Source organism: Somniosus microcephalus, chromosome 4, assembly GCF_052327205.1.
Source record: "Somniosus microcephalus isolate GS21.2 chromosome 4, FLI_Smic_1.0, whole genome shotgun sequence".
NCBI lineage: Eukaryota > Metazoa > Chordata > Chondrichthyes > Squaliformes > Somniosidae > Somniosus > Somniosus microcephalus.
Window position 1 is genome coordinate 255,957,982 of NC_140990.1, and position 26,970 is coordinate 255,984,951.

At 44.0% G+C, this 26,970-nt stretch overlaps 1 protein-coding gene across 1 annotated transcript in view; it reads right to left on the reverse strand.

Moving 5' to 3' along the window:
• The window catches only part of LOC147120400 (rho guanine nucleotide exchange factor 25-like), a 76,075-nt gene extending 49,399 nt beyond the window's left edge, over positions 1-26,676 (reverse strand). Inside the window, exons 1-7 of the mRNA XM_085986271.1 lie at positions 26,557-26,676; positions 23,325-23,391; positions 21,280-21,383; positions 13,684-13,753; positions 10,663-10,749; positions 5,675-5,767; positions 3,313-3,363 (exon numbers count right to left, since the gene is read on the reverse strand). Coding sequence (XP_085842397.1) covers positions 3,313-3,363; positions 5,675-5,767; positions 10,663-10,749; positions 13,684-13,753; positions 21,280-21,383; positions 23,325-23,391; positions 26,557-26,624 — 540 coding nt within the window. The 5' untranslated portion in view covers positions 26,625-26,676. The remainder of the gene's footprint in view (positions 1-3,312; positions 3,364-5,674; positions 5,768-10,662; positions 10,750-13,683; positions 13,754-21,279; positions 21,384-23,324; positions 23,392-26,556) is intronic.
• Positions 26,677-26,970: the final 294 nt, after the last annotated feature.

The window sequence follows — 26,970 nt, forward strand, 5'->3', positions numbered from 1 at the left end:
CCCATTAAATTTAACAATACCGGCACTTTCTTGTCATCTGACACCTCATTTGCCTTGCAGTGTACCTCTATTCGTTCGACATATGTAGTCCAATCTTCAACTTCATTGTCAAATGCGGTGATACTGCCACTCTTCGGCATTTTGTGTGTGGCTTAAAATGGCGTCTCCCGCACTTTCCTTCCTCCCCCGCTGCTGCCAACGCCACTCTCGGCGGTCCTCGTGGCAATGGTGGCGCCCTGTAGGTTTTGCGCGCTTCTCCTGCGCTGCTGCCAACGCCGCTCTCGGCGGTCCTTGTGGCAATGGCGGCGCCTCGCGGGTTTCTGCGCATCTCTCTCCTCGACGCTGCTCGGCCCCTGAACACCGGCTGCGCCCTGTGCGCTCTGCCCTCACTCTCTCTCTCTCCCGTCGACGCTGCTCGGCCCTTTGCTGTGCCGCTCAGTCGGGCTCTAGCCCGCCACTGTCTGGGAAGGGTCTGCGCACTACCTGTTGCCAGCCCGTTTCGCTGGACCACCGCGACTGGAAAGCCAAGCCTGGCTCTCAACAGCCTCCCCCGCAATTCTCGAGTCTCTGCTGGATGACTGGGCGGTTGCCCGTGGTCGACGCCTGTGTCTCTGGCCTTGACCTCCAATCTACTGGTCTCCAGGAACGAATCCCTGGGAGGTGATGCAGAGTTGCAGGTAGGATTGAATTTGCCTCGTCGCCAATGTTGTGTCTGTCAGTAGTAAGACACAAGACTGCAGGAGAACGGTACAACAGGTGTTTACTCAACGTGGCTCACTCTGGAACTGACTGTACAGATTACTACTCAGTGCTATATACAGGTGTGGTCACTGCCGGTACTACAGTATACATTAGCTGTAAAAAGTAGTTCCCCCCTTAAAGGTATATACATTACAGAACCAATCTCTCCTCATACGTCATTCCTGCCATCCCAGGTATCAGTCTGGTGAATCTTCGCTGCACTCCCTCCATGGCAAGAACATCCTTCCTCAGATAAGGCGACCAAAACTGCACACAATACTTAAGGTGTGGTCTCACCAAGGCCCTGTACAACTGCAGCAAGACATCCTTGTTCCTGTACTCGAACCCTCTCGCTACGAAGGCCAACATACCATTTGCCTTTTTAACCGCCTGCTGCACCTGCATGCTTACCTTCAGTGACTGGTGCACAAGGACACCCAGGTCTCGTTGCACTTCCCCTTCTCCCAATCTATTGCCATTCAGATAATAATCTGCCTTCCTGTTTTTGCCACCAAAGTGGATAACCTCGCATTTATCCACATTATACTGCATCTGCCATATCACCCAACCTGTCCAAATCATACTGGAGTTTCTTGGCATCCTCCTCACAGCACACACGCCCGCCCAGCTTTGTGTCATCTGCAAACTTGGAGATATTATTAGATGAGGGCAGTGCGTTTGATGTAGTGTATATGGACTTTAGCAAGGTTTTTGATAAGGTTCCACATGGCAGACTGGTCACGAAGTTAAAAGCCCATGGGATCCAGGGCAAAGTGTCAATTTGGATTCAAAACTGGCTCAGAGACAGGAAGCAGAGGGTAATGGTTGATGGGTGTTTTTGTGACTGGAAGGCTGTTTCCAGTGGGGTTCCGCAGGGCTCGGTTATGGGTCCCTTGCTTTTTGTGGTATATATCAACGATCTTATCTTGAATATAGGGGGTATGATTAAGAAGTTTGCAGATGATACTACAATCGGCTGTGTGTTGATACTGAAGAAGGAAGCTGTAGACTGCAGGAAGATATCAATAAATTGGTCAGGTGGGCAGAACAGTGGCAAATGGAATTCAATCCGGAGAAGTATGAGGTAATGCATTTGGGGAGGGCTAACAAGGAAAGGGAATACACATTAAATGGTAGGACACTGAGTAGTGTAGAGGAACAAAGGGACCTTGGAGTGCATGTCCACAGATCCCTGAAGGTAGCAGGCCAAGTAGATAAGGTGGTTAAGAAGGCATACGGAATACTTGTATTCTATGCCACGGCTAATAAAGGCAAGAGCAGGGGGGTTATGCTTCAACTGTATAAAACACTAGTTAGGCCTCAGCTAGAGTACTGCGTGCAGTTCTGGCCACCACATTACAGGAAAGATGTGATTGCACTAGAGAGGATACAGTGGAGATTTACAAGGATGTTGCCGGGAGTAGAGAATCTTAGCTATGAGGAAAGACTGGATAGGCTGGGTTTGTTTTCCTTGGAACAGAGGAGGCTGAGGGGAGACCTTATTGAGGTGTTTAAAATTATGAGGGGCATAGATAAAGTGGATAGAAAGGACCTATTTCCCTTAGCAGAGGGGTCAAAAACCAGGGGGCACAGATTTAAAGTAATTGGGGGAAGGTTTAGAGGGGATTTGAGGGGAAATTTCTTCACCCAGAGGGTTGTGGGGGTCTGGAACTCACTGCCTGAAAGGGTGGTAGAGGCAGAAACCCTAACCACATTTAAAAAGTACTTGGATGTGCACTTGGAATGCTCTAACCTGCAGGGCTACGGACCAAGAGCTGGGAAGTGGGATTAGGCTGGATAGCTCTTTGTTGGCCGGCGCAGACACGATGGGCCAAAATGGCCTCCTTCCCTGCTGTAACTTTCTATGATTCTACATTTGCTACGTTCCATTTCCTCTGGTGAGGAAATCCAGAACAAGGGGGCACAATCTAAAAATGAGAACTAGGCCATTTAGGAGTGAAATAAAGAAGCACTTCCTCACGCAAAGGTTAATAGCAGTCTGGAACTCTCTCACCCAAAAAGCTGTTGAGGCTGGGTCAATTGAAAATTTCAAAACTGAGACAGAGAGATTTTTGTTAAGCAAGGGTATTAAGGGATATGGAACCAAGGCGGGTAATTGCAGTTAAGATAAAGATCAGTCATGATCTAATTGAATGGCGGAACAGGCTCGAGGGGCTGAATGGCCTACTCCTATTCCTATGTTCCTAACAGACTTGAGGGGCTGAATGGGCAATTTAGATAGTTTAAGAGGGTTGAAAAATTGTGGCCTCTGCTATCTGCTCACTCACTTCTTTCAACAGCCACAAGGTGACTTATCCACCTTGAGTTTTTTTCTGAAAATATTTTTTTAGAATTTAATTAATAAATTTTGCGCTAACTCCGTTCCATTAAACTGCCCCGTTCACTTAATTTTTAAAATTTATGCAAAGACAATTGCAGTAAATAGATGCTATTTCTTTACTTAATAAATTTGCATGGGTATTCAGCAGTTCCTCCAACTTTCTGCCACCAATGTGACAGGAGATCCACTAATACTATAAATGTTTGTCAATCTAAGAAAGCAAGTTTTACCGCAATCTCTGAACATTCGAGCCCAGCTTGTTGATTGTATTTAAGGAAGTCCTGGAACAAAATAATTTTCAGTCATTAATGAATATTTAGCACGCTGCGTAAATAACATTATTGCACAAAGATATCATAGAATAGTACTGTACAGAAGGAGGCCATTCGGCCCTTCGAGTCTGTGCCGGCTCTGGCGAAGAGCAATCCAGTTAGTCCCACTCCCTCGCTTTTTCCCCATATCCCAGCAATTATTTTTTCAAGTATTTATCCAATTCTCTTTTGAAGGCTACTATTGAATTTGTATCCACCACCCTATCAGGCAGTGCATTCCAAATCCTAACCACTTGCTACGTAAAAAAGTTTTTCCTCATGCCGCCTCTGGCTCTTTTGCCAATCACCTTAAATCTGTGCCCTCTGGTTATCGATCCTTCAGCCATTGGAAACAGTTTCTCTTTATTTACTCTATCTAAATCCTTCATGATTTTAATCACCTCTATCAAATCTCCTCTTGGCCTTCTCTGCTCCAAGGAGAACAACTCCAACTTCTCCAGTCTAACCACATAACTGAAGTCCACTCATCCCTGGAACCATTCTAGTAAATCTCTTCTGTACCCACTCCAAAGTCTACACGTCCTTCCTAAAGTGTGGTGTCCACAATTGGACACAATACTCCAGCATCAGCAGGCTGTTTGGCTGTGGGCGCATCACAACCCTGCCTTTACCTGACGCCTACACAAACACACTCTATACGGTGGCTTTCATTGGGGAGCAGGTAGATTTGTATGGAGTAAATCTCGAGAGAAAAATTCTCTCCTTTTTGATAATGTGCGTTTTGTGCCCAATGTGCTTCCAGGGTCCATAAACACCACTCTCAGTCACTCCCTAGGAGGTGCACAAGAGTAACTGGGCAACAGTCCTTCCGACCTCGACAACCAGGTAGAAAAGGGCTTGGCTTCCACCAGCAGTGCACCAGACTGGAAACTAAAGAGGGCGGAAGGAAGACTAAAGCTAGTGTGCAATTCTGTTGCTGGAAGATTCTTTGGCCGGACTCGAACACGACATTGCAAACCACAACGTGGAATTGGACAGCAAGCGCTGCAGCAACGCGACACTGTACAACCAATACATCGCGGCAGCCCTTGCCACCGATAAACAGGGAAACACACGGTGAGTGCAGACCATTGAGAAGGAGGATCTCGGTTGGGACGCAACAACTGGTCTCAGCTCCCCTGGGCTGGGGGGTGGATGGGATATCAGTCAGGGCATTCTGACGCGAGAGTCCAGTTGGTGGATGAATTCTATCAGATTCCCTCCCAAAGTGCTTGAAGTCTGCTCCTGATGGCTACCCAGTGAGTTCTGGCAAGTGGGCATCAGGTGAGACAAGATCTGTCCCGGTTGTGATGAGTCATGGGTCACCGTAACACATGAAGCACACATGCAGAAGTTTATCTTGTCAGTAAATATTTCATCTTCCCCTTGTATAAGTGGTGTTTTGGTGCTAGTAATATATCTTTCTGTCCTGTCACACACTTTGAAAACAAAACTGAGAATGTTCATACTTCAACATAAAAACATGATAGTTTCCTTTAAAAAACCAAAACAAAGCTTCCTAGTGATCAGGGTCCTGACCGCAACAAGATACAAAACACGGTGCAATCCCTTTAAAAGAACACAACTTCCCTGCATCCAAAATTTCTGCCAATTTACATCCATTGAAGTGAGCAGAGTGCCCAGTGTACATGACTAATTTTGCGTCATACATTGCCAACAGAGAAAGTAGCTTTCATGCTAGGATGCAGACATAAATGGCAAGAAATTAGTTGAAGCCACGCCCAATGTTCCCCCTAAGCTTTTTTGGGTGCGCGGCCCCTTTAAGGGCCTTGCGGCCCATTCACAGTTTCGCAATTTAACATTGAGAAAGCCAGTCCCGGGCAACATGGGACTGGCAGAGAGCTGCGCAGCTTAGAGGGAATGTTGGCCACGCCCCTTTTACAGCTAGAATGGGTGCCTAAGCATCCAATATGGTGGGCGGCCTGCGCACATTCTGCGTCAGAAGCGTGCAGGCCGCTATATTGGTGAAGGATCCAGTATAGGTATCCAGAACCTTTGCCTGAAATGGCTGTTAGGCAATTTGCATATGCAAATAGGGGACCTAACAATTGTTTCAGGACCCCTTCCTAAAACTGGGTTGCCTTGCTGCATTCACGATAACCATGTCTACCAGCAGTCCTTAACGGTACCGCTAGAGGTTGCTACCAAAAAGGTACAGATGAGCCATGGCCTAAATGAATGGCATAACAGGCTTGAGAGGTTGAATGGGCTACTCTGTTCCTATATTTCTATGCAGGTTATCAGTTGGAGAAGTCCTCACCCTGAGCAGCAGCTGGTACTTAGTTATTCTCTGCACAGGTTTGATGAGAAAGTCACTCAGGCTAAACTTCTCACCCAATTCCAGTTTTAACTCCTGAAAAATAAGACAAAAAATGTGATACTTAATGTTATATCTTATAATTTTATGTCTGCTGAGCTACCACCAGATTTCAAAAAGAACTGTCTGGTGGATATTCTAATAGCTCAATGGGTAAGTGCCCTTGTGGTGTTATATTGAACCATATAGACTAGGAACATTCTATAGAGTAATTTTCTGACATTGCACTCCCGGGTACTGGAAACTCTGGCGTGGGCTATGCATGATTTTATGATCATTTAAATTAATTGTTAGAAAACTGTGTGCAGTTTTTGTTAAGTCTGTGTGTTATAGTGAGAATTACTACACAGACCACAAGAGTAAATTTTAACAGGTCTTTACTAGTCGAAGGTCAGGGCGGAACTGCCCAATAAATCATTACACAGCACTTATATACCGGTGTGGTCACCACCGGTATTACAGTATACAGCAGCCAAGATAAAGTAGTGCATCTCTTAAAGGTGGAATGGTTACATACACCACAATCCTCCCTTTTTAGCTTAACAGTATATATTCCCCATTAACATAACATAATAACACATATACACAACTTCATGTAAAAACAGTTCACAGATTCAGTCTCTGAGGAGGCCTCCTGATCCGAGACGGATAACGCCTTTCAGGGGTCTCTGGTTCTCATTGCTGGGGTGACTCATCTAATAGTCCTTCACTGGACTTAACAGCTTGATCTTTCGTAACTTCAGAACCAGCATTGTTGACTTCTAAAGGCTCGAGTACCTTGGGAAGTTTTTCTGCTTCCAGACTGATTTTGCTCAGTTCGGAGGGACCACGTGCGTGACCTGGTAGGGGTGATAATGGTTCAGGTGAGTCATCATCTTCTGCTTCCTCTCTATTGTCTTCTATTTCCTCCATCACTTCAGCTTTTGCCTCTGCCACCAATTCCCTGAGTGGCTTATTACTGCTGACACTGCTCACAAAAGGGTGCTCTTTCTTCTTAGCTTTCAACTGATCGATGAATTTGACATATTCCCTTTCTTGCTCAGCTTTGATTTGTTTGGCCTCATCGCGCAGACGGTTTGTGTGTTCCTGTTCCATTTTCTCAATCAGCTGCTTCTGCTGTCTTTCCAGATTCTCCAACTCTGTGTCAAAGAACTTTTTCTTTGCATTCATCTCTTGCTCAAAACGGCGAATCATTTGTTCTAATTGCTGTTGTAGTTTGAAATTGAGTTGAGTTCGAGCCCGGTGTTCCTCCTTCTGAAGCAACCGCAACTCTCGCAGCTCCTGCCGCCTTAGGAATCGCATTTCCTCAGCTTTCTTCTCATCCTCACCAATAATCTTTGAAGTAGTGACACTCACTCCCACTCCATCGACAACAAATTTTCTAGTTCGTTTCAGAGTTTTGTTGTATGCTTGGTTACCCCGTATTGATAGAGAGCCACTTTCCTTGTTTAAAGAGAGATCACCTGAAAGGTAAATGTTCAAGTCAATGCTATCGGATGCAGATATGCTACCCGAATCAGAATTTCTCTGACTTTCTATTGGTAGAATCTACTGCTCCATTGAGAGTTAATGAATCCGGGACCAGAGTGACTTGTTTATCAGATTTACTTTCCTTTTCATTTCTGGTTAGCAATTCTTTTTCATTCTTTGAATCAGCAGTGCCCTCAGAAATGTGCATGCCTGTAGACTGGACAGACTCAGAATTCTCTGTCAAACTATGTTGTTGTTGTTCAGTGGAATTCTGTTCTGATACTTTGTTCTCTTCTGAAGCATTTATGCACTCCTTTGTTTTTCCACCATTAGTCTGCAAGTCCATTTTAGACTTGTCTTTTGCACATAGGCTGGTCTTACCATCATCAGTTCCAGAGTCTGAGCTGATTGTCTTCACCGAGTTCTCACTCTCTGCTTTGTCACTGTCACTGCTGCATATGCCCTCATCCAATATTCTGGACAATCGTTCAGGTTTGACATCTTTTTTTTTTCCGGAATCTACCGTTATTGCTTTTAGGGAGTGCCAGTCCATATTTATTTTCCTGATCCACTCCCGTCCCAGAAGTGGTGGACCTCCCTCAGGTAGTACATATAAGTCCATTCCTTGGTGTTCTTTGCCCTTGTGTACCACCTTGACTTTTATCTTTCCGATGGGGTATACTCTTTGCCCCGTGTATGTCTGCAATACTATCTCCGTATCCCGTAGGGGAATATGTGTGAATAACCTTTTGTAATCTTGCTTATTCATGACCGTCAACGCCGATCCGGTGTCCAATTCCATCTTCACTTGGACTCCTGCTATCTGAAGTGTGACCCAGATAGTTTGTAGGTCAGCTTCCTTACTCACATTGTGAATTCTCAGACTACCCAGTTCCTTGCTGTTGGAGTCTGAATCCGAATTCTGTTCATCCGAACTCTTCTCAGCCACCTTATGTACCTTTCTGCACTTTTCCTGCGGTGACTTTTTGTTGCTGGTCTTCTTTCCTGACCGGCATACTTTAGCTATGTGACCAAGCTTGCCACATTTTCTACATTCCTGGTTTTTAAACCAGCATTGGTTCTGATCGTGTGTTGTCTTTCCACAACGATAACATTTCGTTGTACCCAAAGCCATTTGATCTACGCTGAGTACCGCTGCCTTCAGCTGCATTTCCACAGTGCCTCTCGCTGCGGCTTCGTGCGATGCTGCAATAGTGACAGCCTTATCAAGTGTAAGATCATTCTCTTCAAGCAGCCGCTTTTGTGTTCCTTCTTTCGACAATCCACACACGAATTTGTCTCTCAGTGCCTCTGTCAGACTTTCCCCAAACTGACAGTATTTCGCTAGCTTACGCAGTTCAATTAAATACTCCGCGTTGCTTTCCTCTTTCAGTTGCGTTCTCGCATAAAATTTAAATCGTTCCGCTAACATCAGTGGTGTGGGGTTCAAATGATTTTTCAGGACAGCAACAATTTTAGCGAAAGTCTGATCCGTCGGTTTAGCTGGTCATAGAAGATGCTTCAATAGCCCGTATGTCTTCGCACCCATTGAGTTTAGTAAGGTTAGTGCTTTATCTTCATCTGATATTTTATTTGCCTTACAATATATCTCTATGCGTTCTACATACGTGGCCCAATCTTCAACATCGGGATCGAAATCGTTGATATTACCACGCTTAGGCATCCTCGCAATCTTCTTGAGAAACAAAAAGAAATTTTTCTTTTATTTTTTTTTTCAAAATGGCGGTTTCCCGCGCTTGTCTTCTTCCCCCGCCTACGAAAATGGCGGCTTCCCGCGTTTGCTTTTCTCCCCCGCTGGCTGTAATGGCGATTGCCGTATTGCTGCGTTCGCCCTCCCCAGCGGTTTTCAAATCGTGCTTCCCAGCCCCTCTTGCGTCCGGTCCTTCCCCCCCCGGCTGCGGCTGAGTTCTCCGCGGTTTTTAAAAAAAAAAATTTCTCCCGCACCTTACGCTGACCCGGTCGCTGCGCCTCGCGGCCTCGGTAGCTGCCCGGCCTTTTTCACCGGTCGCGGTCGAGCTCTCTCTCGACGCTGTTGCGTCTCCCAGCCCGCTTGCAGCCCGGTCTTTTACACCGGCTGCGTTTGCATTCACCGCGGCTCCCGTGCCTTACGCTGCCCCAGTCTCAGCGCCTCTGGCCCCGACTTCTGTCCGGCTCTTTTCCCCGGCCGTGGTCGAGTTCTCCGCCCTTATATCCTCCGTTTTTCCCTCCCCTACTTCACAGCCAACGTGGCCGACTTGCTGCTCGTCGCTGATCGGCTTACCCACCACCGTGATAGAAGGGATGATCACTGCCTGTTGCTGATGGAAGACTTCGTGTCAGGATTCTTCCTTTGCTCTTCAGACCTGCGTCTTTTCTCAGCAGGATGATGAGGGCGGATGCCTCCTCTCAACGCCCGTCAACTGCCTTGGATGTATCTCTGCCGCAGGGTAAGATCGTACTCGTCGCCACTGTTAAGTCTGTGTGTTATAGTGAGAATTACTACACAGACCACAAGAGTAAATTTTAACAGGTCTTTACTAGTCGAAGGTCAGGGCGGAACTGCCCAATAAATCATTACACAGCACTTATATACCGGTGTGGTCACCACCGGTATTAAGTATACAGCAGCCAAGATAAAGTAGTGCATCTCTTAAAGGTGGAACGGTTACATACACCACAGTTTTCGTATCTGGTGGCTGAGACTCCCCAAAATGTATCCCTTTGGCTTCAGCTCTGGTTTGTGCTGAGTTAGGTGATCTCATGCTTTGGTCAATGTTGAGGGCATTATAATTGATCTTAGAGTCTCTGGGCTAGGGCGAGGAAATCAGCAACCAAGATTCATACTTCTGATTGCTATCCATTGAGCACTTCTAGAGGGTATACTTGTATGGCAGTTGAGTGAGGCCGGGTTTGGGCTTGTTCCTCCCCAATGGGTGAACAGCTTACCAACATCACTTTGGCTCACACATGAAGAATAGATATTTAGGCAAGATACTGGATGGCTGCCATGCAGATGGAACGATTACATAGCATCAGTCATTTCAGTAGTTCTGTCCTCATGAGACAAGGAGGAAAAAAAGGGTAAAAACTGTTAGTGTGGTTTAATTGCTTGAAAACCAAACTTCAGTGTGTCTCTTTAGATAGAGAATATATTAAGAAAGAGTATCTTGAAATTTACATTAGAATATCATTTTTATACCTTTCAATAACATTTCTTTAAAAAAAAAACTTTCCCCCCTCTACGTGAGGCCACTTCACAAGCCAAAATAAGCAGAAAGAAAAATCAGGTCTAAAGGAAACTAATCATCTCTACTCTATAAACAGAAAATTCCAGTCATGTTCCAGCCAACATAATTAACTGTGTTCTTCATAGGTTGATGATTCATTTGCGGTAAACCACTGGTCTCCAATTGGTGCTGTTTATCTATATTACCATTGAAAAAAGACAACCAACTGCTCACCTCAAAGTAGGCATCATACTCAATCACAATGTACTCGGATTTTGGCTTGTTTTGGCAGTACACCACATACATGCCTAAGCGTCTTTCCTGCAAAAACAAAATGGAGAGCTGTGGTAACTAGATAGCCAGTGTTACAGTCTCTTACTTCACCGCCCAAAGGTGTCATCCATTTCTATCCACTCCTAATGATATAGTGGGCAAATATCCTGGTATTGAGCAGTACACACTATGATCTTCAATGCCTGGGGAAAAGATCGGTAAGATACTGGTGATATAATAATCAAAATTACACTGCATACAAATTGAGCTGGATGTGAAAAGACAGCATTCAGAATTTTTATAGCCCCTCTGAGTAAGTTCTTAGAACAGTCTCAGATGGTAAGTACATAAGATTATTTCTTGCAGGTTTCCTATTACTTGCCACATGCTTAGAGGCTAAGCAAATTGAAGATTATGCCATAGAACCAGAGAAGATTACAGTACAGAAGGAGGCCATTTGATCCATCATGTCTGTGCTGGCTCTTTGCTAGCCCTGTATCTTCCTCTACTTCAAATACTGATCTAATTTTCCTTTCAATGATGCAATGGTCTCTGCCTCAACCACTCCCTGTGGCAAAGCATTCCATTCGTAAAGAAATTTCTCCTTACGTCTCTTCTCACTCTGTAGTGACATTTTTCAAATTCATGACTCCTCATCATTGACTCCCCAACCAGAGGAAATATTTTCCTATTTATTATCAAATCCCTTCATAATTTTTAATACCTCTGTTTAATCTTCTCTCAGCCTTTCCTGTTCAAGTGGAAATAGTTCCAATACTTCAAATCCCTAGCATCATCCTGGTGAAGCTACTCTCTACAGCTTTAATGGCCTGCCTATAATGGATGCCCAAAACGGCACACAGTGCTCTAACTGTGGCCTAACCAATATTAATAGGGTTTCCGCCACACTTCTGGCAAAGTTACAGCGGTGGAGTGAGAGCAAATCTGAGGAAATTCCTGGCCATTGTATTTACAGAAACCTTAGGGGCCATGAAATTCCTGGGTTCCCACACCACCACTAGAACTGTGATGGGATAGGACTTCCAGTCTAACACTGACTGAGAAATCCCAGGCTCAGCAGGTTGTTGGCCAGCAAACAGCATAAGTCCAGCTAGCAGTTGGCCAGTTGTGCCAGGGTTCAGAAAACTCATGGGGAGTGTGGAGAGCTGGCACCTACTGGAGGATTTACAGGCCTTCAGTAGCTTAAAGGAATCAGTGACAGCAAAAAAACCACAGTGAAAATGACAGCAACAGCTAAATAGAGGACAGCTAGTTTCTCTGAGGCTGATCATAAGATACTGTTGACAGAGGTACATCAGAGGAGGGATTCAAAACTTGGGGTGAGTGACAGGAAACCAACTCCCTTAGCTGCTGGAGCCATGTGAAAGGAGGTTGCAATGACTGTGAGGGCCACTTTCACCTAGGAAGATGTTTAATGACCTGACAAAGAAAGAAACACCTGTGTTTATATAGCGCATTTCACGATCTCAGGGCATACCAAAGTACTTTACAACCAACTTTTGAGATGTAGTCACTTGTAATCATAGAAGTAAACAATGTAGTAAACGCGGCAGCCAATTTGCGCACACCAATTCCCACAAACAGCAATTAAATAAATGACTAGATCAACTGTTTTTCAGGTGTTGGTTGAGAGATAAACGTTGGCCAGGACAGTGGGAGAACTCACCTGCTCTTCTTCGAAATAGTGTTGTAGGATCTTTTACATCCACCCATGAGGGCAGACAATTTAACATCTCATCCAAAAGATGGCACCCACAAAAGTGCAGCACTCCCTCAGTACTGCAGTGAAGTGTCAGCCTGGATTATGTGATGAAGTCTCTAGAGTGGGACTTGAATTGCTACCAATGAGTCACAGCTAACACGGGCAGGAAGGGTATGAGTTGAGCTGGCATGAGTTCTTTATCAGACCCTCTTTGCTACTGTATCACTCATTGTCTTCACAGCGTTCAGTCACTGCTCTATAGGGCTACAAAATGCACTATTGCTTCCTGTTTCCGTCCCTCTCCCATATACACCTTCTGAGTATGCCAGCTCAACGCCCAGTCCCTAAAATGTCTTCATAAATAAACAGAAGTAGGCAGTTCTGGATACCCTTTGAAAGCTCACTTCCCATGTCCTTGCTTCCTTCCAACGTGCATTTCACACTATCTGAATTCTTCTTGCAGGAGGAAACTCTCCATAGTGCAAAGGAGAGGCAGGCAACAGAGAAACTCCTGCTGACATTCGTGTACTAACTCCGCATGATGAAGAAGTGCTGTCATTGTTGGGGAGGCACTTGATCTACACTGTGGGCAATGGAGAAGTGGGAAGTCCTTTACCTCTCCTCCCCCCCCCCCCCAAACACACACACCCCCACACCACCCCCATTATTTCTGGCAACAATCTGCTGCTTTTCTCGGCTCGGCAGTGAGAGCACAGCCAGTTTTTTTGTAAATATGTGACTTCCTACTTTGCCCAGCTCCTTATCTAAACCCTTGACCTTGTTCTTTCCTTCTAAATGCTAGGTAGCAGCAAACAGTAAAGAGGAGGAGGAGGAAGAAGTATTTTGTCCCTCAATTGCTGGACATGTCGCCAGATCCTTAACTCTCCTCATTATTTGCCCTTTTGTTCTTACTCACCAGTCCATAGAGATCCATCTGGGGCAAAAGACACAGTTCACATTGGTACTTAAGTGGTGGGTGGGGTGTACGCTTCTCAAACTCACCTGACGTCCACATACATAAATTATCCAACAAGGGTCACTGGATAGTGATTACAAGGAGTTTTGTGGGAACCCTGGCTAATTGAGCCCTCCTAACTGGGATGTTGAGGTGAATTGTAGCACATTTACTCCTATTTTGGTACATTCTTGCAGGTGACAGAAGGAAAAGTGTAACGTAATGAAATGTTCTCCAATTCAGCACTAACTGGGCCAAGTTGCTATTCTTATTCAAAGATCTAACGAGAACTGTAAAAACTTACCTGTTTGATGAAGAGCTCTGCCAAATACTCTGGATCCTGAAGGCATTTTTCCAGTTCTCCTGAGAAATAACTACAAAGAAATATGAACAGTAATCATTCTACAACTTTGTCTCACTGTGTGCATATTTCTCCACTACCACTTTGAATACTGAGTAGCACGGTGTAATCAATTGTGTTAACTACTTAAGGACTGTAGGACATTCTTTGCAATATGCTGTGGTGCATTTACTCCAGGGCTGCACTATTTAGAAAACAATCCAACAAGCTAATACATTAGTCTAGCAAATTCATTTGATGGCCAACATATGTGAATAATTAATAAGAAGTGTTCTGGTGCGACATCAGCTCTAATACTTTACAGTCAAAATATTAGCATGTCAACATACATGTGCCACCTTCAGAATGTTTTGTTAGTCATCTTGGGTCTGAAATTCCCCTATGATTCAGCAAAGTTGATGTTGCACAATATGCAAATATACCAGGTCGCAGGATTTAGGATGAGGTCAGGGCACATCCATAGGACAGACTGAAGTTCCAAACTCCTCCCACCAGATCCACCACCTCCTAAAGCCCTCAAGTGGAATTTCAACTTGTTACATCGAGTCTACAACACAGAAACAGGCCATTCAACCCAACTGGTCTGTGTGCCACAAGAGCCTCCCTCCACCCCTCTTCATCTAACTTGTGCCTTTGCCTGCCTCCTAATTCAAACTCATAGTGATCGCGTACTGTGCCAGAGCAATACAATTTGTGCTCATTAGCATTTGGTTTTTGGTGAATTTCATTTTAGAAAATGTATTGTCAGCTTGTTTTATTATTTTTAAATGTTTATTTATCAAAATAGCTAAAAACTATTAGTTAAAGAGAGATCCTTCATTTTTCAGATTCAAATCCATAGAACATCGGTGCCATTACAAGAAAATCTAGTGTTTACCAAGTCATCCATTTACAACAACTTTCAAGTCGTAAAACGCCCCAAGATGCTTCACAGGAATGTTATCAAATAAAATTTGACAACAGTCACATAAGGAGATATTAGGACCTATGACCAAAAGCTTGGTCACAGAAGTAGGTTTTAAGAAGCGTCTTAAAGGAGGAGAGAAATAGAGAGGTGAAGAGGTTTAGGGAGGGAATTCCAGAGTTGAGGGACTAGGCAGTTGAAAGCATGGCCGCCAATGGTGGAGCAATTAAAATAGGGAATGCACAACAGGCCAGAATTGGAGGAGTGCAGAGATCTTGGAGGGTTGTAGGGCTGGAGGAGGTTACAGAGATAGGGAGGGGCGAGACCATGAAGGGATTTGAAAACAGGGAAGAGAATTTTAAAATTGAGGCGTTGCCAGGCCAAGAGCCAATGTAGGTCAGCGGGCACAGCGTTGATGGGTGAACGGGACTTGGTGCGAGTTAGGATATGGGCAGCAGAGTTTTGGGTGAGCTTTATTTTTTGGAGAGTGGAAGATGGGAGGCCGGCCAGGAGAGCATTGGAATAGTCAAGCCTAGAGATCACAAAGGCACGGAAGAGGGTTTCAGCAGCAGATAAGCTGAGGCAGGGGCGGAGTCGGGGGCTGTTACAGATGTGGAAGTAGGCGGTCTTGGTGATGGCGCGATATGTAGTCGTAAGCTCCTGTCGAGGTCAAATATGACACCAAGGTTCCGAATGGTCTGGTTCAACCTCAGACAGTGGCCAGGGAGAACGATGGAGTCTGTGGTTAGAGAATGGAGTTTGTGGTGAGGACTGAAGACAATGGCTTCAGAAAACAGAGAGTTGGGATAAATGGTTCATTCTCGGGTTGGCAATCAGTGACTAGTGGTGTTCCGCAGGGGTCAGTGCTGGGACCCCAACTCTTTACAATCTATATTAATGATTTGGAGGAGGGGACCAAGTGCAATGTATCCAAGTTTGCCGACGATACAAAGATGGGAGGGAAAGCAGTGAGTGAGGAGGACATAAAAAACCTGCAAAAGAACATAGACAGGCTAAGTGAGTGGGCAGAGATTTGGCAGATGGAATATAATGTTGGAAAGTGTGAGGTTATGCACTTTGGCAGAAAAAATCAAAGAGCAAGTTATTATCTAAATGGAGAGAAACTGCAAAGTGCTACAGTACAAAGGGATCTGGGGGTCCTGGTGCATGAAACACAGAAGGTTAGTATGCAGGTACAGCAGGTGATCAGGAAGGCCAATGGAATCTTGGCTTTTATTGCAAAGGGGATGGAGTATAAAAGCAGGGAAGTCTTGCTTCAGTTATACAGGGTACTGGTGAGGCCACACCTGGAATATTGTGTGCAGTTTTGGTTTCCATATTTAAGAAAAGATATACTTGCTCTTGAGGCAGTTCAGAGAAGGTTCACTTGGTTGATTCCGGAGATGAGGGGGTTGACGTATGAGGAAAGGTTGAGTAGGTTGGGCCTCTACTCATTGGAATTCAGAAGAATGGGAGGCGATCTTATCGAAACATAAGATTGTGAGGGGGCTTGATCGGGTGGATGCGGGGAGGATGTTTCCACTGATGGGTGAGACTAGAACTAGGGGGCATAATCTTAGAATAAGGGGCTGCTGTTTCAAAACTGAGATGAGGAGAAACTTCTTCACTCAGAGGGCAGTAAATCTATGGAATTTGCTACCTCAGAAAGCTGTGGAAGCTGCGACATTAAATAAATTTTAAACGGAGATAGACAGTTTCCTAGCTGATAAGGGAATTAGGGGTTACGGGGAGTGGGCAGGGAAGTGGACGTGAGTCTAGGTTTGGATCAGCCATGATCCTATTGAATGGCGGAGCAGGCCCGAGGGGCCGTATAGCCTACTCCTGCTCCTACTTCTTATGTTCTTATGGCTTTGGTCTTCCCAATATTGATTTGGAGGAAATTTCTGCTCATTCAGTACTGGATGTCGGACATGCAGTCTGACAATTTAAAGACAGTGGTGGGGTCGAGCGAGGTGATGGTGAGGTAGAGCTGGGTGTCGTCAGCGTACATATCGAACCTGACGTGTTTTCGGATGATGTCGCCAAGGGGCAGCATGTAGATGAGAAATAGGAGGGGCCTTGGGGGACTCCAGAAGTAACGATGTGGGAGCGGGAAGAGAAGCCGTTGCAGGTGATTCTCTAGCTACGACAAGACCTGTATATTTGAAATGGAGACTGCTTTCATTTATAAACTCAGTGTATAAAAAAGACTGAGATATTTCCCTACATTTGCATTTAAATGATAAATACAGAATACTGCAGTTTACTTATGAATAGGAATGATCTTACATCCATATAATGATTTTCATAAAAGACACATAGGAATGTGCAACAGTACCTTCACATAACAATTTGTGTGCTTTACATTGCCCTTGCTAATCAAGGTCCCTTTACATTGTTTGGTGACTGGCCAATTTTAGCTCTGAGAACATATAATCTGAGGAAAATAATGAATGTAAAATGTAAACATCAGCAAATGAGTAGATAGAGCTGGTGATAAGTGGAGGTGCTAATTGGAGAGAGAAAAAAAGGAAACAAACATTTATATAGCGCCTTTCAGACCTCAGAATGTCCCAAAACGCTTCACAGCTAATTAAGTACTTTTGAAGTCTAGTCACTGTTGTAATGTACGGAACACGGCAGCAAATTTGCACACAGCAAGGTCCCACAAACAGCAATGAAATAAATGGCCAGATCATCTGTTTTAGGCGTTGCTTGAGGGATAAATGTTGGCCAGGATAACGGGAGAACCAAAAAAGTGCCATTGGATCTTTTACGTCTACCTGAGAAGACAGACGGGGCTCTGTTTAACATCTCATCGAAAAGACGGCACATCTGACAGTGCAGCACTCCCTCAGGTTTACAAAGGGTGGATGGTTAAAGGATGTTGGAAATAGGTCTTCCAAGTGCAGAAAATATTAAGAGTGAAAGTTGGAAGGTTAGGAAAGGTTACATGTTTAATCGAACAAAAGGAACATTTGTTTAATGTATCACAACTATCATTTAATAGCTTCAGTCTCTGAACCCAGAGAGTAAAATGACAGGATAATGATATAGAAAAATATATGCATACAGGCTTAGTTAAGCCAGAATGAAGAAGACAACTAAAGAAAGAAAATGACAACCTGGAAGGTAACACTACAGATGGCCCCCGTGGTAAAGCCACCCCCACCCCTCCAGTGGGAGGTACAACCACTAAACCTACTAAAATTATGAGGTATGTTTAGTGCTCCAATCACAGAGGGATAGCTGTAATTTTAATCTTGCTATGCTGCACTGTAATCTTAGCCATTGAATGCATATTGTTATCAAGAAATTTAGCTAAAACTGACATATTGGGCCAGAACTTCGGGTCCCCACGGGTGAGTACGCGCTGGGTACTCACACGTAGGGCCAACAAAAGTGCCGGTATCGTGCATGCACTGTGCATGCGCTGGAAACCGGAACTTCCGTTCCCTTGAAGGAAGGGGTTCACAGGTCGAACATGTCCGTTTTTTTTTACAGGTTTCTCCGGGAGGGTAAGTCTCTAGCAGCAGCGCGTTTAAAAAGCAGTCGCAAGGCCTGCTTTTAACAAGGTAAGTGGTGAATTAAGTAAAATTAAAACATTTTTTCCACAGGTTTATTATTTTTAAATACTTTAAAGAAAGGTAAGTTTATTTTTAGCCCCGTTAAAAACTGTAATTAATTTTTTCAAAAATTTAAATTATTGTTTAAGGTAGTTATTTTATGTAATTTATAGTTATTTTAAAAATGTGATGTTTTTTTAAAAAATTATTTGAAGTTTTAGTTAGGTTTTGGGGCCGATCTCTATTCATAGATATGACAGGTCTTCCTGTCAAATCTATGAATAGAGATTCCCTGCTACGATTGGCTCTCCATGGCCCTCGTGATCCCAGAACTAACTGTGCCCCTGGGATACGCAAGCACTGCACGCCGGCAGCTGGAGGAGGCCCAGGATCGGAATCCCACACGGGCCCACAGCACAACGGCAGGCGCACTAGGTAAGTACAGGTCAGGGGCTTGCACCCACAGGAAGCCTCCGACCCGAATTTCTGGCCCAATTGTGATAGACCTAAACTACCGTTCTGCCAATGATGATTCAGACTCTGGTTAATAGTAAACATCCAATTACTTTATGTAATCCTCAATGCTTCACCTTGTGATGGTATTAATTGTATTCTCATAGGTGTTGTTAAATAAATTAAATGCATCTTTGTGTTTGACTTCATCTTTGATGACTGGCAAATAGAAGTGAATTACACATAAATTAGTGTTGCACTGTGGCCATGTGATTTCTTTTGGCTTGCGTAATTATCAGTATAATTAGGACTAGGTTATGCAATTTAAAAACCTTAAACATACCCGGAAATGCGGGTAACCTGGAGGTCCTGCCGATTGTGGGTCGGGGGTCCGATCATGGGTTGGAGGTCCAATCGCGGGGGTGGGGGGTTCCGGTCAGCGGTCCGATCGTGGGTCGGGGGTCCAAATGCGCGGGGGGAGGCGTGTCCGATCATGGGTCGGGGGTCCGATCGCGGGGCAGTTGCAGAGAGGGAAGGAGGTTAGCTTGGTGGGTTGGCTGAAGCACTCCTGCTCCTCCTGGCCTACAAGCAGTGCTGGAAAGGCACTTACCTGACGGATCCAACTGTTCTCGCCTTCCTTCAGCTGCCAGGTTTCCTGAGCCCTAGCACTTAAGTTTAAATCTGTGGTAAAATTTAAGGCACGCAGCCTCATCAAAATATTTAAATTACAGACCCGCCTCTGGGGAGCAAAATAGTTGCTCGGCTCCCAACCCACCTCTGTTAAAACCAGAAGCGAGCACATTGGAGGCAGATTGGGGTCGGGCTTCTGATTTTTGAAATTGTAATGCCCTCTCCAGCCCACCCCTAATTGGGGGTTAAAATTGTAACGCCCTCTCCAGCCCACCCCTAATTGAGGGTTAAAATTGCCCCCAATATTTCTTATACTTAGGAAATATTAATTTTTTCAGAAATTCAATAGCGTCGATACGGAGAAACTATTTCTTCTGGTGAAGGAATCCAGAACAAGAGAGCATTATCTTAAAATTAGAGTGAGGCCATTTAGGAGTGAAATCAAGTAGCATTTTTCACACAAAAGGTTGTGGAAATCTGGAACTCGTATAAATAATAACTAAACAAAGATATTCGGAGGTGATTAATTAATTTAGTAATAAAAGGGCCTGATTCAATTAAGGTCTGTTTTGGATTTAGATAGTTTGAATGCTAGTTTCTATCTCAGGAGTTCTGGACCCTTTGATCAATTAGAATCTAATCCCGGAACATAGAGTAAGCGCGGAAAGGACGAGGCCACTCTTGGGCTGTGTGTTTCTTTCCTATTTTCTGTTTGTACCGCACTGTTCCTAGACTTGTCTTGAGTTCTTTTTAATTTCACTTCTTTAGGTCTTTAGCATTAAATTAAAATTGAGGCTATTGCTAATTTAAAATTATATTTAAAAAATAAAGGTGCGTAATTAAAATTTGTAGATGAGCAGTAGTTTTTAGGACCGTACTTAAAATTAATGTAACAAGTAGGAAAGTGAACAGCAGGTGCAGCTTTAAATAAATTGTCAAACATCACACCAAGGATAAATAGTGAGAAGCAGGCACACCCATCTCACTGATATCTGTAAGTAAATACTTCTTTTCTTAAAAGCATTATTAAAACACTCTTTATGTGCAGCACTTCCATATTCTGAGTATTATAATTTAGATGGGGGGCTCGTGATTACTAATTGATTTGAAAAGGGGTTCTTCAGGGGTCCATGGTTACTAATTGACTTGAAAAGAGGTCCTTCAACCAAAAATGTTTGAGAACCACTGCCTTAAAATATGTTGTCTTCTGCTGCATCTCTTCCCAGGTCCTGCCGATGTATATAGCACTGAACCTGGCCATGTAAATAAACATGTAAATAAGCTGACCTTGTAAAAAGACATAAGGTTAATTCTGTTATTTTTGCGTTTTGTGTATGATGCATTGCAGTCACACTGACCCACCAATGGAACTGCATAATTTCCCCCATAATTCCAAACAAGATGGGACTGATTTAGAGTGTTATTTGTTGCAAGGTATTGCAAGAGGCAGATTTGAGACAGTGGTTAGAAAAGTCCAGCTGTCAGGAGTTTAGTTGGGAGGTGAGCAAGATAGCCAAGTGATTACCTGGGACAATCAGGAATACAGGTAGGCTGATTAATGAGTTGATTGTAGTCATTAAGGGTAGCAGGCATTATCATTAGAAGAGGAGAAATAGACCCGTTACTTATGCTTTATGTTAGTCACCAAGAATGCTAACTTCAGTGTGGGGAAATTTTACCTTCCTCCTACAATCATTAGGCTTTTAAAACCCAAACTCAGCATCGCCACTCCTAATTTACTGTTTCCTCTTTTTCAATATTGGTGCCAATCCATCATTTCAATTTATTTTTTTTAAATGCTCAATTGGGCAAAATATTGAACGGTGACTACAGGCTGTGGAACTATGCTAGGAAAGTTTTAAGATCTTCAGGGAAAGGGGAGAAAATTGGCAGAGAAATATTAGTGAGAAAAAAAAAAGGAATTCCCTTCACAGATTATTGATTTGTTCCTTCAGCAATAATTATCCAAGATGGCTACCTACATACTTTTTGTGCCAGTCGTAGATCTGTTGAACATTTCCAAAAACTATCTTATCTCTTCCTTTCATATTATCAGGAACTCCTTTTTCTTCCATTTTTTTCATGAAACCCTAAAGTATCAGAAACATGCAGAAACTGGTATCACAATGAAAGTCTCTTGTAACGCATGCCATGATAGTAAATTGTATATTACACTTCCTTACCAAATGCTTGAACTCAAATGAATAAAGGCCCGGAAAATCTTCAGGCCTGCTCCACTAGCGTAAACGTAATGATGCAGGTGCCACTGACCTCTGCTCATGACCCCGTCAGAGTATCTGGGGTTAGGTGGGGGTCACCTGATTTAAATATTTTCAGTGGGCACCTTTTAGGCAGCAGCTGGAGAAGGCAAAGGAGAAATGCATAGGCGGATGGCTGCCTGGGAGGCTGGTGGTAGTCCCCCTCCAAAAGTTCAGGCACTGCAGTTGATTAGCCCCCTTTATAAAAGCTTCAATCAAGCACATTGCATGGCAGCAATTCTGGGGGCTTCCAGGCCCAGAGAACTTGATGGCTCCACTTTGTCACTAAAGTTACCTGAATGCTGGATTCTTTCTGGCATCCTGATCACTAGACAGATGGGGGTGGGAGCCAATGGATTCCATTTGGGGGAAAGCCTCCCCACTGGTCCTGTCTCCTATTACATCATGGGCCATGTATGAGATGGACAGAAGTTCCACCTGCCTCAGGTGCATTTGATTAAAACTGGCCTGGGCTACATGTAAAATGAAGGAAATCTATCCTTCAATTTATCTCCTGGAATCTATATCATTAGAATGCTGAATACAAGGGCTGACTGTTAGGTGGAGGAGGAAAAGTTTCTGTCAGTCAAGAACCCTGTAAAAAAAACTTAGAAAACATTTTGGCCTGCTTGCAGGTGCCAGCATCTTTACCCTGTGGGAGGCCTCGACAACATGCCACAGCAGAACTCCACCCCTATTTCAGTGGGATTACCTAGCTGAAGCCGGCAAGTTTGCCTCCTGTATTTAACTGACCGAGGGAGGGAACTTTCCCAGCCCTGGGGAGGCAGGTATGGAGACTGGACTGCCGGGAAAATGGCAGAAACTGGGAGCAGATACCAACCCCGCTCCAAACCCGCCTCCGTGCCATCTTCCCGGGAGGCGGGTCCCCGAGTCACGCAGGGACCCGTCTCCTCAAGGCAGGAAGGTGATTAGAGCCAATTAACTGCCTGTTAACAGGTAGTAAACAGGCAGTTTTGAGGCTTTTCCCCATTGGCTGCGAACCTCGCCAGGGTCAGTGAGGCGAGCAGTGGGTCTGCGGGGGTGAGAGGGGTCGACATGTCAGATGTAGAGGTGAGTGATGGGTGCAAGTGTGGACAGGTAAGCATGAGAGGTGAGTGTAAAGTGTTGGAAAAAGTTTCCTTACCTTTGCTTCTTTCTGCAGGCTTCAACCTTTGAGGATCTGGAGGTGCCTCATCTCAATGGCAGAGATGACAGAATGGCTGCTGCATTCTCAGATTCAGCAGCCATCTACTTTCTGCTGAGGAGAGAGGTCTTGGTGAGCCTTCTGTGCAAGGGCTCACTTTAGAACAGAGATTGTCAGTGTTTGACAGCTTCTCAAAGCTGCCAAACACTGACAATTCATCTGTCAAAATGTTTTTGACAGTTGAAGCATCATATGCTGACGTCATCTGTCACCGGCTTTCCCTTAATTGGCTGGTAAGCATACAGGGCGGGCTTAACAAGGCCAATCAAGGGAAAATAGCGTGGGTTGGTCAGACATCGCTGGGGGCGGGACTGAAACATGGAAACCAGAAGTCCCGCCTCCAGCACGTCTCCATTGAGAAGATCTAGCCCCCTGAGTCTGGAATATTGGCTGGAGTTGGGAGGCCGGGAGGGCACCTGTATTGTGAGTGGAGGTCTCACCCCACCAGAGGTGCACTCTAATCAGAAAATCTAGACTCCCAAATTAGCCAACTGGATGAGAGAACCCTGCACAGTGAATATTACTAAACTCATTTCAATGGTAGTCTAATTAGATCCAACTCATCTTACCTCGACCACAGCTCCCAAGTCTTTCACATAAATTTTCTCAGTTTGAACAAGTTCATTTAGGACATACCTGTAATAAGATAAAATGTTATGTATTGATAGGTAAGAATTCTGTTTGAAACATAGGAACAGGAGTAGGCCATTTAGCCCCTCGAGCCTGTTCAGCCATTCAGTGAGATCATAGCTGACCTGTGACCTAACTCCATATACCCCCCTTTGCCCCATATCCCTTAACACCTTTGGTTAACAGAAATCTATCAATATCAGATTTGTTGTTGTTTTGTATGATGGAAAAAGCTTATAATGGGATGTCTAGTTTGGCTGTCCATTCAATGGCCTCCTGAGATGCCGAGTGGAGAAATGAGGTGCCTCCTACAACAGAACTTAGTGGGCAAGTTGATGTTATGTGTTCATAATTATGTCTTCCATGGTCTGGGACTCATGGCCTCAGTCGCACTTGGGGTTGTCCCTTATCTTCCACTTGTGGAGCAGGTGACCGCATCGTCCATACACTGTGCGGATTGGGTTGAGCGCTGTCCACTGTCTTCGAGGGAGGTTGAAGCCAGGGACCTCTGCTGTTGGATCAGTGATGAGGTGTTGGTTCTTTATGTTGCATGCGTCCCATGATTCCGCCTTTCTGGATACAGGGTCGCTACCAGCTGCATGAATATTGGCTGCTGTTTCCCCAAATTAACAATTGATCCAGCATCAGCTGCCGTACAGCTGCAGCATGACTTCTAACCCCTTGTATTCTCGTCCTCCGGCTATAAAGGCCAGCATTCCATTAGCCTCTTTGATTATTTTTTGTACCTGTCCATGACATTTTAATACAAAAAGAAAATACTGCAGGTGCTGGAAATCTGAAATAAAAACAGAAAATGCTGGAGATACTCAGCAGGTCAGGCAGCATCTGTGAAGAGAGAAACAGAGTTAACGTTTCAGGTCGATGACCTTTCGTCAGAACTGGAAAAAAGCCATGACATTTTAATGATCTATGTGCATAGACCCCCAAGTCTCTTTGGACCTCCACTGCTTCTAGCTTTTCACCATTTAGAAAGTACTCTGATCCATCCTTTTTAGGTCCAAAGTAGATGACTTCGCACTTGCCTATATTGAAATCCATTTGCCACAGTTTTGCCCAATCACTTAATCTATTAATATCTTTTTGTACTTTTATGCTTCTATCTGCACTACTTACAATGCCGCCTATCTTTGTGTCATCAGCAAACTTGGATATGTGGCTCTCGATCCCTAACTTTAAGTCGTTAATAAATACAGTGATTAGTTGAGGCCTCACCACAGATCACTGTGGGACACCACAAGTCAAATCCTGCCAATTAGAATACCTACCCATTATCCCTACTCTCTGTCTCCTGCCGCTCAGCCAATCTCCTAACCAGGTCAATAATTTGCCCTCAATTCCATGAGCTTCAGCTTTAGCTAACAGTCTCTTATGAGGGACTTTATCGAATGCCTTCTGGAAGTCCATATAAATAACATCCATAGACATTCCCCTGCCCACTACTTTAGTCACCTCTTCAAAAAATTCAATCAGGTTTGTCAGGCATGGCTTACCCTTTACAAATCCATTCTGGCTCTCTGATCAGCTAAAATTTTCAAGGTGTTCAGTCACCTTATCCTTAATTATAGACTCTAGTAATTTCCCAACAACAGATGTTAGGTTAACTGGTCTATAATTCCCTGGTTTCCCCCTCTCGCCTTTCTTTACTAGTGGAGTGACATGTGCAATTTTCCAATCTAAAGAAATGGTTCCTAAATCGAAAGGACTTTGGATAATCATAGTTAGGGCATCTGCAATTTTTTCACCTACTTCCTTTAAAACCCTGGGATGAAAACCATCTGATCCTGGGAATTTGTCACTCTTTAATGCCATTATTTTCTTCATTACTGTTAATTTGCTTACATTAATTTTTGTGAGCCCCTGCCCCTGATTCAGTATTAGATTCCTTGGGATGTCCAGCATGCTATCCTCTTCCTTTACTGTAAATACTGATGCAAAGTAATTGTTTAACATGTCCGCCATTTCCTTATTTTCATTTATAATATCATCAGTTTTTAGGGGCCCACATTGCTCTTAACCACCCTCTTTTTCCTAATATCATTGTAAAAGTTTTTTGCGTTGATTTTGATATCTCTTGCAAGTTTCTTTTCAAACTCCCTGTTTGTATCTTTGTGTTAAGGTGATGATATTCAATGTCAATTGTCTACAAAGCTGTGAAGGTGAACTGCAGAGGATGGGTGTTTCAGGAAGCACAGCCATTTCTTAGTAAGATGATGTATGACAAATACAGAAGAATGAGGGAAGTAGTAGAAATTTACCCTTTCACTTGAAAATAAAACATACAGGTCCACAATCCCTTATCCGAAACCCTTGGGGCCAGATGTGTTTCGGAATTCGGAATTTTTCGGATTTCAGAACCATAGGGGTATCTGCAGCTCTTTTTGACATTTTCACTGTGAAATTAAACTCAAAATCACAAAATAACAAAAAATATCAGCGAGCAGCAGACGCACGTGTGACTGGTAGCAGCGCTGAGACACAACTGACGCCTCACACCTGCGTGGGTCAAGCATCGGCCGCGTCGGGTCATGTTTGGTGCCACTCGGGTCATGTCGTGCACACGAGTGACACTCCACGAAAAAACTTTCGGTTTTCAGAGCTTTTCGAATTTCGGAATTGCGGATAAGGGGTTGTGGACCTGTATAAAGGAGATCGGAGTAAAAACAGAAAATGCTGGAAAAACACAGCAGGTCTGTCAACATCTTAAACAAAGACTGGTCAATATTTCAGGTAGAGGCCATTTGCTTTGTTTTTAGATTTACAGCCAAATGGCCTCCTTCTGTGCTGTAAACATATTTGGTTCTATGCAGAAAATGCATTCGGAAACAAACCTACCACATTTACAGTAGGACAGGACTTCTCCTGATCTATCAGATCCAAACAGTAACAGGTAGAAAATCTACCCTTCCATTTGTTATCAATCATTGAGCCTATAAATAAAACAGAGTGATATCGTATCTGAAGAGTCTGGTAATTGGTGCAATACCAACTATAGACCTTGTGCTGAATTTTCATAATGTTCTGCCACTATTTAAAATTATAGCCAATTACATCTACACAAGATATATTCATAGCTTTTTAGACAAATCTTAATATACAGATATTATTTAATATTGCATTTTACTTGTAAAATTATAAAGAAAATGAGCGTACTTTATGCCTTTAAGTCCTTTGGCCTGTTTTTCTTCATCATGATCTCCAGGTGACAGTGAAGAAGTCATTGAATTGGAACTAAGGGGATCTTTCAAATGACTTAAGAAACAACAACCTGGTTCCAGAGTCTAGAAGAGAATAAATGTTGACATGAGAAATTTTTAATTTTTTTAATAAAAAGTGGGCAATAACCATATATATGAATACTGCACGGGGGCTAAATTGGATGGCCCCCGAAAACGGGCACGGGGATCGCGATGCCGATTACCCCGCCCCTGTTCAGTGTAATGCAGGCAGCACGGCAACTTTGGTTTGATTCCTGATCTGTGCTGATTTAGCTGTGGCAACAGTTGGCGTGCTATAAATGCTCTCAACTCCCCAAAATTAGGGCAGGGAAATATAAAATCAGCCAGG